General features: G+C 41.8%; 1 protein-coding gene and 1 long non-coding RNA gene across 3 annotated transcripts in view; one reads left to right on the top strand and one right to left on the bottom strand.

Annotated features, from left to right (window-relative positions):
* LOC146492421 (uncharacterized) overlaps nt 1-13228 on the top strand; it is a 425011-nt gene that overhangs the window by 275657 nt on the left and 136126 nt on the right. The gene's annotated exons all lie outside the window — the stretch shown is intronic.
* Nucleotides 1551-13228, bottom strand: part of pudp (pseudouridine 5'-phosphatase) — a 37382-nt gene continuing 25704 nt past the window's right edge. For both annotated transcript variants that reach the window (XM_085151441.1, XM_085151442.1), the window contains exon 4: nt 1551-2034. In XM_085151441.1, coding sequence (XP_085007567.1) covers nt 1858-2034 — 177 coding nt within the window. In that variant the 3' untranslated portion in view covers nt 1551-1857. The remainder of the gene's footprint in view (nt 2035-13228) is intronic.

Below are 13228 nucleotides of genomic sequence, written 5' to 3'. Positions count from 1 at the left end.
CACGTGTGTTATGAATAAATCTTCTTTTTTTTGGTACTGGCACTAGTTTTATTTTGTTGTATTTATCCGCGACACCTTAAAGACCGGTCCGTGAAAATATTGTCGGGCATAAACCGGACCGTGGCGCAAAAAAGGTTGGAGACCGCTGCTCTATGTCAGTCTTTTTGTAGAAGGCTCTTCTTTAAAATTAAATGTGATGAGACATTAAAACAAAGAGGGACAAATGCAGTACTAGTGCTACATTATGTGGGTAAGTGTGCGAGAGAGGATATGTGGCGTGACGGGTGAACTGAACTGAACCTACAGACCCACAAACCTCGCTGCCCAGTACAGTAGATGAAAGCACGCCCACCACGGCCGCTTTTATCATCACCTCTCAAAACTGTTTAGCATTGGCAGGTAGCAGCATGTCTCATCTCTGCTTCTATAGCACAAATACTCTGTCGTTCCTTTCATCTCGGTCTCTTTGGTAAAATGTGGGTCGTTCGTATGAAGCCGTAAATAGTAAGGAGCTTTGTCTTGTACTTAATCTCCTCCCTTCAGCAGCACCGCTCTAAATCCTGCAGTAATTGTGCACACGTGGTCCTCATGATTACAGTCAGCACTTCACACGTCAACTGATGCCATATGAAATGTTTTAAATGCCTAAATAAATGACGCACAGCTGCTCTGTGTTCATGAAGTCTCTGCTCTGAAACGCTGTGCTGAGAAATGTATGCACGTCTGAAAATAACCAATTAACTAATTAAATGATTAGGGATTAGGAATGAATGCAAACGTATTATCTTCTGGGTTTGTCATTTATTTATTCATTTAAGGAAGGTGGAAAAATGAAGTCAGGTATTATTTTTCAGGTATAATTCTTTTGGAAACTAAACAAAAAAAACACCTTTGCCTTGCTGGAAACAAGAAATGAAGACACACAGAGAATGAAACGATCACATTTCAGGCGCAGAGACGGTGACGACTCTGTAAGCAGAAGACAAAACCAGCTGAGACGACCTTGTTGTTGAGGATGTGCGGCTATGAAAGTGGATGGGAGTAGACTGAGGAGCTGCGGCACCAGTCTCCTCCAGCCTGCTCCAGGGTTCCCCATTAAAGCTCTGCAAGCAGATGGAGGGCATGAACACTGGTTCAGGAGTGAGGACGACTCACAGCCTCTTCGCTGGATCACACTGAGCAGAGCAGGATTGTCTCTGACATTTCAAAAAGGCATCTTAGACGAGTGTTTGACAAGAACAGTGCAACTCCAACTTCACGATGTGTCCAGACGACCACAAAAGGTGATGCTGTGTTAGAATGACACACCTGCATCTGAAGCTTTCCACTGACTCCTCTGAGAAGCTACAGTTCATAATATGAGGAAATATAACAGCACTGACGCTAATATTCACCATTCGTTATTAAATTATCAGATTAAAAAGTCACCTTACGAATGTAAGACAATTACTTGTGTGTGTTTGTAGATCAGTGAATTAGGGCCAATGTTCCTGCTACTCTGGGTGTTTTACAGGTGACAGTGAAGAACCTGAACATGGTTCGACTCAAACTGCTGATGTTTTCTTTATTAGATGTTTGTACGGTTCAAATGAACCTTTCGATAACAGCAGTACGATAATAAGACGAGTCACATGACGTAGTTTACATCACCACCACCCTAAAGCTGAGCGGTTCCCTTTGTGAAAGATTAGAACCATCAGCTTCAACTTTTTAGTATCCAAGTAAGATTTGTAGGTGTGATACAGATTTATGGTGCCCATCCTTTTACTAATCGTTTACTCATTTATGACGTTATTGTTTAACAACCAATCAATTAACAATGGTTACTAGCTTCCTGAATTACAGGGATGAGCCATTTCAGTCATATGCTGGCAGGCCGAAGAGCTGCGGCTCAAACTCCTCCATGCTCCTTAGTCGCAGCGTAGCCTCCTGGATCAGGCTGCGGTCCAGGTTGTCATCGGGAATCACGACCACCTGCATTCCTGCTGCCAGTGCTGCCTTTACACCATTGGGAGCATCTTCAAACACCAAGCACTGGGAAAACACAGGAGAAAAGGAAAACAGTGATATTGTCCTCTATAGTCACCTGGAGTTCACCTCCTCAGATGGCAGGAGCCGATACCACAAACATGAGAGAAAATTATATAATTATATAAAAGTATAATTAATCTTTTCTTTGTGGCCTGACTCTGCTTACCCCTGTCAGGCAGAATATCCATTTATTTTTAAGAATAATGACCCTGATGAGCCGTAATGCAGGCAAAAATTACAAACATACTGCAGCTGCCTGTGCCCCCCCGCAGCCTCCCCGTACATTCAGTTTTATTTAGATAGCACTAAATCAGCCACAAGGTGATTTTAGGTTAAAGACTCTACAATAATTTATTGCTTTTATTTCATGTTACTAAGGATGACCCAGAAGTTCTTCATCGTTTCCTATTTTATGAAAATGTGATGGTCATACAACAATATCAGGGTCCATGACCGGACTCAATGGTGCTCAAGATGTTGAGAATCTGCCTGCTGTCTGTCTGTCTGAATGACCACCTCCAAACTGTGAGGAAAACGACACAGTCAGGTGGGAGCCCAGTTTAGAGGTAGTGGTAAACCTGTTTTCACTGCACTGTGGGCAGCTGCATGATGACATGTGATGCTCAGCAGTGGTCCTGATGAGTTATTGTGACCACTATGAAACTGCTCTGACAGTGTCGTCAGTTTCACAGCAAAGCTGATGTTTGTGCGTGTCCATGGTGCAACTGCAGAGCATATATGTATATATATATACTTTAAGAAACTTCTTTTTCCATTTTCTTTTCAAACAGGCTGAAACTGAACATAATAATAATAATAGCTGAAGTATTAATAATAACACACAAAACAAGATGTTACGTAAAAACTTTTTTTTTTAAAAACACGCAGACTAACTGCCTTTAAAAAATGGTTTATGCACATGTTCAGCAAGCACACTGTGGCAGCTGTGGCCTTCACTGGGAGGTCGTTCGGCTTTCACTGTTCAATAATCACAGCAGAGAAGCAAACAGTGGTAAGAGTGCAGCACTGTCAGGGTTAGGAGGAATATTTAATCCCAACTATTCAAAGAGATTTAGCTGGAAACAGAATGACATCTGTGCAGATGTAGACACAACAAACTACCTACTGCAGGGGTGGGCAAGTCCAGGCCTCGGGGGCCGGTGTCCCTGCAGGTTTTAGATGTGTCCTTGAACCAACACAGCTGATTTAAATGGCTAAATTAGCTCCTGCAGTTCTCCAGAGGCCTGGTAACGAACTAATCATGTGATTCAGGTGTGTTGACCTCTGTGAGATCTAAAACCTGCAGGACACCGGCCCTCGGGGCCTGAGACTGCCCACCCCTGGCCTACTGCCATGCCAAAATATACAGTGATGTTGGAGGTGAACTATTTAAACGCAGCTGAAATTAAGCCCATGACACTTGACCAGTAAAGTGAACACTAAACACAAACCTGCAGCAGAAAACCAGTACAATCAGCCCAGTTAATGGATCTTGTTCAAGATTGATCTAAAACGTTGTCAGAATTAGAAAAAGAAGTGTTTTGTGTGAGGGTGCACTGATCTTCACCTTCAACTGTTAAGTCTGTGACTCATCCAAATGAATATTTCTATAATCAAATTCCCTCAAGACATTCTGTGTAACTCTTCACAAAAAAGGGAATTCTGATAGGACGCACACGGACCAACAGAATCTGAGAAATTCATCCTTTAGTCAAAATAAATGTCAGCAGCAACAGACAAAGTTTTCAGTTTGGCACAGATGTTTGCTCTTCTGCCTCCACACACATATTGAGTGATCCCATTCTTAATCCATAGGGTTTATTATGATGCTGGCCCACCCTTTGCAGCTATTACAGCTTAAAGTCTTCAAGTAAGGCTTTTCCACAATATTTAGGATGTATAGGTGTTTATGGGAATTGTTGAGCCACTTTGGAACAGGAAGGAGCCATCCCAAAACTGTTCCCACAAAGTTGGGAACAATAAATAGTTCACAATGTCTTGGTATGCTGAAGACTTCCAGGAGAATAACATCAATCTGTTGGACCATCCTGTGTGTTCCCCTGAAATCCAACTGAGAGCCTTTGGGGATGGATGGTGAAGTTTACAAAAATGGACAACGGGTCCAGACAGAAGATGCCCTTCATACAGCCGTCTTCACCACTTGGAGAAATGTTCCCACTCACCTCATGGAAAGGCTTGCATTGAGCATGAGCATGCCATTTTTGAAGTGATCAACAATAACGGTGGAACTTTGGTTTCTGTTTTGGGGAAGTGTATTGGTTTTCTTGGAGGTGTGGTCCTAAACTTTTGATCAGCTGTAAAACTATAATGCACAAAATGTTTTCAGGAGTGGCCAGACTATAAAAAATCCTCCAAAAGCACACTGACAACTCATCCAGGAGGTCACAAAAGGACTCTAGAAGTATCGGGGTGGCTGTAACTCAGGAGGTAGACCAGATTATCTAGTTATGGATCCCTGGCTGGTGCAGTGTGCATGCCAAATATCTTTGGCCAAGATACTAACCCTAAGTTGCTCTCCACTTCTTCTTTCCTGGTCTTTTCACGTGTGTTATGAATAAATCTTCTTTTTTCGGTACCGGTACTAGTTTTATTTTGTTGTATTTATCCGCGACACCTTAAAGGCCGGTCCGTGAAAACATTGTTGGGCATAAACCGGTCCGTGGTGCAAAAAAGGTTGGAGACCGCTGCTTTAGAGCTCAAAGAGGAAATACATTATTTTAAAGGGCTGTACACGCCCTGTATGCATATCATGCATCAGTGACAGTTAGTCAGTGACAGTTAGATACGATTCCTTTTTTGGTGATTTTCTACAATTAACTGCCTCTCGCCTGTTTCCTGTTGTTCTCTTTTAGCAGCATAAAAACAGACGATGTCTATTATGCATCAGTATGAATGTGTGTGAATGTTAGATAGGAAGCACTTGTGTAGGAAAAGCATAAAAAGTGCTCCTGGTTTAAGTGAACAGTAACATTCATTCACTAAAGTCAAACGTTTGGTCTCCTGCGTTCCCAGAGGATGGACGACTGTTCAATGACATGGCCCTGTCTCAACATTTTCTGTTGTTGTTGTGTTGTTGTTTTTCATCTCCAAACGCTCTGTTTAAACTGAGTTTTGTTGTTTTATCCTGAAATAGGGGTTATAATTTATTCACACAGTGCTTCTACATTTTGGCTTAGTCTTTGATGAATAAATAAATATAGCGAAAGACGACATGGGTTGATTTTCAGGTTGTATTCCCTTCATGCTAACACCTGGGCTGGACAGTTCTTTATTATAGCTTTACAACTGACAGAGGGTGTACTTTCTATTTCTTTTTATCACAAATTTCTCTTTCAACTCCATTTTTTTGTGGCTTATGGCTCCAAACAGCACTTCAGTGTGAATAAAGGAAGTTGCAGTATAATGAATCTTAAGCTCTACAGGAGTCGCCAAACGCTAAGCTTTACTGAAGCATTAAAAACCTTGTTCATTTCAACTGTAATGCTCAGGCAGAACAAAGGGGCATCCTCAAGCCTCTGTAAAACATAATTGACTTCTGTGATGTCACTAATCCTGAAACTGAAGGATCTTGAGCAATGATGGTGGAAACACTCAGAGTCCAGAGCACTCTTGCTAATTCCCTTGATTGAGAGCAATTAAAAACGGTAATTATCCAATGAGCTCGTGAAATGACCTTTAAATCTGCTTCCTGATTGGGCTGAACTGGATGAAAACAGATACAGATGCACAGCAGACTAATAGCTTGGCTGGATTACAAAAGTCAAACGTTAAAGAAATGAACTAAACATTTCTGGAGCTACAGAAAATAAATCTGTGGATCAACAGAAATACCAAAAAGAAAAAAGAACCACTGAAAGGATTAAATGTATGTTAGATACACTACTGGTCAAAGGTTTGGGAACACCCCAGTGTTTCCAGTTATTTATCGAAGTTCAAGTCGATCAAGTCCAAATGGTACAAAGGTGAGTGGTGAACTCCCAGAGGTTAAAAAAAGGTAAGGTTACCCAAAACTGAAAAACAATGTACATTATACACGAAGGCCATCTTCAGGGACAACTAGCTCCGCCCAGCCTCCTGACTTAAGATCCCCATGAGCAGAGTTATGAGCAGACACAGCACCCACTGGTCCTGCTCTTCTAAAGATACTTTACAACCTGTCCCGGGGCCTGCTCCCAAACACACAAGAACCAGCAGAACCAGCAGAATCTGGATTCACTGTACTCGAGTACTGCTGAACGAGTCAAGACGAAGTGCAGTGAGGCCGAGCTGTGTGTTCGCTGTGGGCAGATTCATACACAGACATTTGTTACAGGCTCACACACATTTGGCCCTCTAATGCAAACACATGGCCCCTTTAGAGGAGCATGGTGCAATAATGTGACAGCAGCAAATGCCTGCATGCTGTGATGTGGAGGCAACTTGACTGGCTACGGTCTACGCTGCCGGCTGTGGACAACAGTTTAGTAAACAAGGCTCTCAACTACAAGATTAATGCGACTGAGGTGAACAGTGCGTGCAACCTGAGATAGAATTTCTTTCTACCCAGAGATTAATAATAAATAATAATAATGGATTGCATTTATATAGCGCTTTTCAAGACCCTCAAAGCGCTGTACAATTCCACTATTCATTCACTCTCACATTCACACACTGGTGGAGGCAGCTACAGATTAGCCATCATTTACCCTCAGGAACGCTGCACGATCGCGATCGTGGCTCAAGAGTTGGGAGGTCGCCTCTCTTTTACTGCTTGTGTCCTAAATAATAGATTCAAACTGAGTGCATTCATTAGAATTAGAGTACTTTGTATTAGAGTACTTTTTCACTTTTACTTGAGTAAAGAAGTTGAATCAGTACTTCCACTTGTACTGGAGCATTTCAAACACAAGTATAAAAATATAAAATATAAGACGTTCTTCAAGAAAAAAGGATTAAAGACCAAAGGTAAAATTATTATGTACATTATATAAAATATCTTCCACTGTAGCAGCAGTTTCAGCAGTTAACACAGAGGTTCATTTTGAACATTATGAGGTGTGTAAGCCTGCCGTGGGGTCTCATGAGTGGAATAATGTGCGGTGCAGCTCTCGCCTGTGATAAAATGGAGACGTAATGATGGAAGAAATATGGAACAATATATTCTGCGACACCTTAAAACAAAAGACCATAATGTGAAATCATAGATATTTTTAGTTCGTCATTTAATACAGACCATCACCTGTATTGCACAGCAGGTTACTGAGCTGTGAGGAGCATCCTCAATTACCTGCTGTGCAGCTGAGCCCCCGTCTCATCGTAATGACCGTACAGCACCGTATCACCCCACAGAGCACTTGAGTGTCTCCTCTTTTATACACCTCTCTGTGTTCAGTTATTACTTATTATTAATCCCTCGCGCTCTTCCACAGCGTGTCGTCCTGTCTTTGCATCCTCATCCCCATCCTGTCGCAGCAGATGGCCCCGCCCCTCCTGAGCCTGGCACTGCAGAAGGTTTCTTCCTGTTAAAAGGGAGTTTTTCTTTCCTACTGTTGCCACATGTTTGCTCATAGGGGTCATATGACTGTTGTGACTTTCTCTGTATTATTGTATTGTTGTTGTATTTTGGTGCTATACAAACACAACTGAATTGAACTGAAATTGCATGTTTAGATTCAAAGCAAAGAGATAGTAGAAATAGTGGGAAGGCTGCAAACCTAATACGCTTTATGAATATAGAATCAAGCTTTATATCACTTCCATGTGTTCATGTTTCAAACAATAATGCCAGTATATAATATATTATGTAACTTGCATGTGCAAAAAATGCCAAAACAATATGGAAACCATGAGCCATAAAGAAGCTGACCTGTGTGAGAAACTTTTCTCCTGCTTGTCTGGAAAATCTACTTTTGGAAAGTGTTATTTTAAGTTAAATAGGACTAGTTAAAAAGTGCCGCCTGTAAACCAGCACATATGATGACGCACACAAACATTTGACAGGATATCAACCAAAACAGATAAAACATTTATTTCCATTAGTGAAATAAATATTCGATCGCTGAGCGAAATATGACAATACTTGGTAGAGAAACGCTTGTTGGCAGTTTTGATTGATTGATTGAATCTTTATTTTGAACATGTTAAAAAAGTACAACAACATAGAATTAAAAGAGACAAATAAACAAAGCAAAACAAAAAGAAAACGAGCAACCACAACTACAAATAACTTTCATGTTCAAAAAGGAGCAGGAAGAAGCATAAGCTTATTTAATCCCACCCCTTTTCCACTATCTAGTAATCAATAGACTACAGAAATACCTCCTTGCAATTACATTATATGTCATGTGTATTTTTTTTATATATATATATATATACATATATGTTTCTATCTATCCATACATACGTATATACACATTTTCAATAACCCCATTAACACCTCAAAGGATACACAACCTACAGATATATACTGTATATACCCACATCAACATAGCAAGTTAGCGAGAAGATGTTTCTTGTAGTTGGGCACCAGGTTTGCACATATCTCAGGAGGGATGTTGGTCGTCTCCTCTTTACAGAAACTCTTAAATCCTTTTGTTTTCTTGGCTGCTGCTGCATCTCGAAGCTCCAGCTCCTTCCACAGGTTTCCTGTAGGACCGAGGTCTGGAGACTGGCGCTCTCCATGACCTTAATGTGCCTCTTAAGTCATGGTTGCTATGGTTGCCATAGCAGTATCTGCTAACTCCATTGTTCTGGCTGAGGGAAATCGATTGACATCTAAGATTTTACACTACTGGCCCCGCCCACCTGTCCCTCACGGTGGTGAAGTCATCCCGTACTCGGGTGGAGTTGATGCCAAAGAGCTCGATCTAGGTTTCATGTGACCACAGACTTCAGTCCTGTACATGTAGACCTGGTAAGTACTGTAAGATTTCGATGCATTATACCGCAGTGTGTTCCCAGTGACTGACAGCCTGCCTTTAGATCATTAAACAGCTCCTTCTGTGTAGTTTTGGGCTGATCCCCATCTTCCTCACTCCATGAGGCAGGATCGTGCATGGAGCTCCAGACCAAGGACGACTGATGGTCATTGTAGATTTCCTCCATTCCCATTACTGACCGTTCTCACGAAACTTGTGCTGATGACTTTATATCCAATCAACCTTGTGCAGCTTTTGGCACTGAGGTCCTTCCACAGCTCCTGTCTTTGTGATTTATGACTTCCACATAATCACATTATGTGATGTGGCTACTTCTCATGTTTTTTGTTGAAAACAGTTATTTTTATAATCCAACTTATGATGCCAGATATATCCTGGCTGCACTGCAGAGTAACACATCACTTCGATCTACAGTAAAAGCTGTGTTTTTGTTCCTGAGCAGGGTCCTGACCTCTTTTGTCATCCAGGGTTTCTGGTTGGCATACACCCAGATGTTTTTGTCAGTGTTATGGTGTCTGTGAAGTGCTGGGAAAGTACAGATGTGGCCTACTCCTCCAGCTTTGTAGCTTTGAAGAGAGACCATCAAACCAAGTTTGCAGCTACACACACCAACACCAAACCCTATTCCAGTGAGGACACACGTGATCTTCTTCTTAGTCTATAGGAATGAACACAAAGCCGACAGCACAAAGCAAAGATGAAAAGCAGCACAAAAAGAAAGTGATTGTGATTCTCCTGTAGAAACATGAACAGGCTGCAGCCTGACTGCTCATCAGTTTGTTACCTGTTGAAGTTCAGCAGCTTCACTGCAGTTCACAGCTCTCTTTATCTGCTGGGGTCAGCATTGACTCAGCTTTAACATCACTCTGGGTTCCTGGCAGACGTCTGGCACAGACGGAGCGCTTTTGAAAATATGTGGTGTCTTGATAAACTGAGCAGATATTTGAGGTTTACACAGCTACATTCTTGCCTGAAAATATGTTAAACGTTTATTTTGTGACCCAGAAAGAATAATAAGAGTAATATTAAAACTAACTAGCTGCCGCCATTGTTGGAAACTGTTCTGGGCCTCGCTATGAATTCTGGGACACAGCTTCTTCTTCTTCGGGGTTTAACGGCAGCTGGCATCTTACAAAGCTTCAAACGATGCGTCGACTATTAAATCAGTCGTCGATGATTTTGATAGTGAACGTAAACGTGACTAGTCGACTAATCGTGGCAGCCCTAGTTAACAGTGTGATGCAGTTGCTTTTCTCCTGGAGCAGTCTCCACTTTACCATCGCACTCTCATCCGTTTGTGCAATAATAATAACACTAATATCCACGCTGCAGACTGCGTCACTATTTTCCTCCTCTGGTGAACTGAAATCAGCTGATTGTAGCGAGAGTGCAAGAACCGATAACTAATGACTCCAAGGAATTGGAAGCGGTTTGGTTTCCAAGGTACTGGGAAGCGGATCTCTACAAGAACCAGTTCTCGATCCTCAACCCTGTACAGTGGGGCAAAAAAGTATTTAGTCAGCCACCGATTGTGCAAGTTCCCCCACTTAAAATGATGACAGAGGTCAGTAATTTGCACCAGAGGTACACTTCAACTGTGAGAGACAGAATGTAAAAAAAAAAATCCATGAATTCACATGGTAGGATTTGTAAAGAATTTATTCGTAAATCAGGGTGGAAAATAAGTATTTGGTCAATAACAAAAATACAACTCAATACTTTGTAACATAACCTTTGTTGGCAATAACAGAGGTCAAACGTTTACTATAGGTCTTTACCAGGTTTGCACACACAGTAGCTGGTATTTTAGCCCATTCCTCCATGCAGATCTTCTCAAGAGCAGTGATGTTTTGGGGCTGTCGCCGAGCAACACGGACTTCCAACTCCCGCCACAGATTTTCTATGGGGTTGAGGTCTGGAGACTGGCTAGGCCACTCCAGGACTTTCAAATGCTTCTTACGGAGCCACTCCTTTGTTGCCCGGGCGGTGTGTTTTGGATCATTGTCATGTTGGAAGACCCAGCCTCGTTTCATCTTCAAAGTTCTCACTGATGGAAGGAGGTTTTGGCTCAAAATCTCACGATACTTGGCCCCATTCATTCTGTCCTTAACACGGATCAGTCGTCCTGTCCCCTTGGCAGAAAAACAGCCCCATAGCATGATGTTTCCACCCCCATGCTTCACAGTAGGTATGGTGTTCTTGGGATGCAACTCAGTATTCTTCTTCCTCCAAACACGACGAGTTGAGTTTATACTAAAAAGTTCTACTTTGGTTTCATCTGACCACATGACATTCTCCCAATCCTCTGCTGTATCATCCATGTGCTCTCTGGCAAACTTCAGACGGGCCTGGACATGCACTGGCTTCAGCAGCGGAACACGTCTGGCACTGCGGGATTTGATTCCCTGCCGTTGTAGTGTGTTACTGATGGTGACCTTTGTTACTTTGGTCCCAGCTCTCTGCAGGTCATTCACCAGGTCCCCCCGTGTGGTTCTGGGATCTTTGCTCACCGTTCTCATGATCATTTTGACCCCACGGGATGAGATCTTGCGTGGAGCCCCAGATCGAGGGAGATTATCAGTGGTCTTGTATGTCTTCCATTTTCTGATGATTGCTCCCACAGTTGATTTTTTCACACCAAGCTGCTTGCCTATTGTAGATTCACTCTTCCCAGTCTGGTGCAGGTCTACAATTCTTTTCCTGGTGTCCTTCGAAAGCTCTTTGGTCTTGGCCATGGCGGAGTTTGGAGTCTGACTGGTTGAGGCTGTGGACAGGTGTCTTTTATACAGATGATGAGGTCAAACAGGTGCCATTCATACAGGTAACGAGTGGGGGACAGAAAAGCTTCTTACAGAAGACGTTACAGGTCTGTGAGAGCCAGGGATTTTCCTTGTTTGAGGTGACCAAATACTTATTTTCCACCCTGATTTACGAATAAATTCTTTACAAATCCTACCATGTGAATTCATGGATTTTTTTTTCACATTCTGTCTCTCACAGTTGAAGTGTACCTCTGGTGCAAATTACTGACCTCTGTCATCATTTTAAGTGGGAGAACTTGCACAATCGGTGGCTGACTAAATACTTTTTTGCCCCACTGTATCCCTATTTGATTTTGGAGTAGACTTCATCCAGTAGGTTTTTCCTGTGTAGCACAGTTATTATGCTGGTGGAATTTCAGCAGCACTGCTTTGACTCAACATGATTAAAGTCCAGGGCTATTATGTGTGCTGCCTCTGGATATTTATGAATTTAGTGCTAATGACACTAGAAAGCTAAGGGCTGAGCCAGGTTTAGCATCAAGGGATGTTTGGTTTACATCTTTTGACTTGTTTGAGCTACTAAGTCCTGATGCACTAAATAGAGGACATCCCGGGCTCTCCACTGACACGTCGTGTGTTTGAGTGTCCTCTTTTAGCTCCAAAGAGGCAGGAAAAAAATTCAATGACAGGATTCTTTTATATACACGGGCGTGATCAGAACAGTGGTGGATGGAAATAGAATAGAAGAGAATAGAATAGGCTTTTATTGTCATTGTACATGTACAACAAAAATGTAGGAGAGCAGGAATAAATGACAAACAGGAGAAATATATATGAGTCCAGGTGTGAGTGCCTGAATGATGAGGGTCAGATTGGTGAGTGGCTGGGCGGGTGGGATGTGGGGGGATAGGGTTTGTTAACCCTTTAAGACCTACCATAGAACCAAGTCCGCCAGAGCTGATATTATATGTTTACATGCTGTGGAGCCATTTTTGAGAGCATTTCAAGTTGCTATACATCAATACAACCATTACAGCCCAGATTTTAATAATATGTCTGCATTAAGTGCATAGTAATTACATAAATTGCAAAAAAGTGCAATAAACTACAAAACAATTGAAAATCGTTTTTGTTTTTTTAACATATATTTCTAGTTAGAGAAATTTAAGAGGCTTATCCCTCAAAACTGTAAATACAAAAAAGTTGCACAAACTAGTTTCCCACCACAGGAAATTTATTTTGAGTGTCTTCATAGTTTTATTTTTGAAATACACCAATTTTTATATACTGCAGGAAAAACGAAAATAAATATTATAATGCAAATTTGCAAAAAAGCAGCATATGCATCAAAATAAACTATTTCCAGCAGTGCAATATGAGTCCTAAGCATCCCAGAAACCACACAGAAAGTCATAAAGTCAAACATAACTTTTAAAAACACCAGTATAGGCTCATGAGGCCCTGATGGTAAAAAACTACATTTCCACAAAATGACGT

The sequence above is a fragment of the Neolamprologus multifasciatus genome, chromosome 23, assembly GCF_963576455.1.
Source record: "Neolamprologus multifasciatus chromosome 23, fNeoMul1.2, whole genome shotgun sequence".
Taxonomy (NCBI): domain Eukaryota; kingdom Metazoa; phylum Chordata; class Actinopteri; order Cichliformes; family Cichlidae; genus Neolamprologus; species Neolamprologus multifasciatus.
The sequence above is the reverse complement of the archived record's forward strand: the minus strand, read 5'-3'. Positions and strand labels throughout refer to the sequence as shown.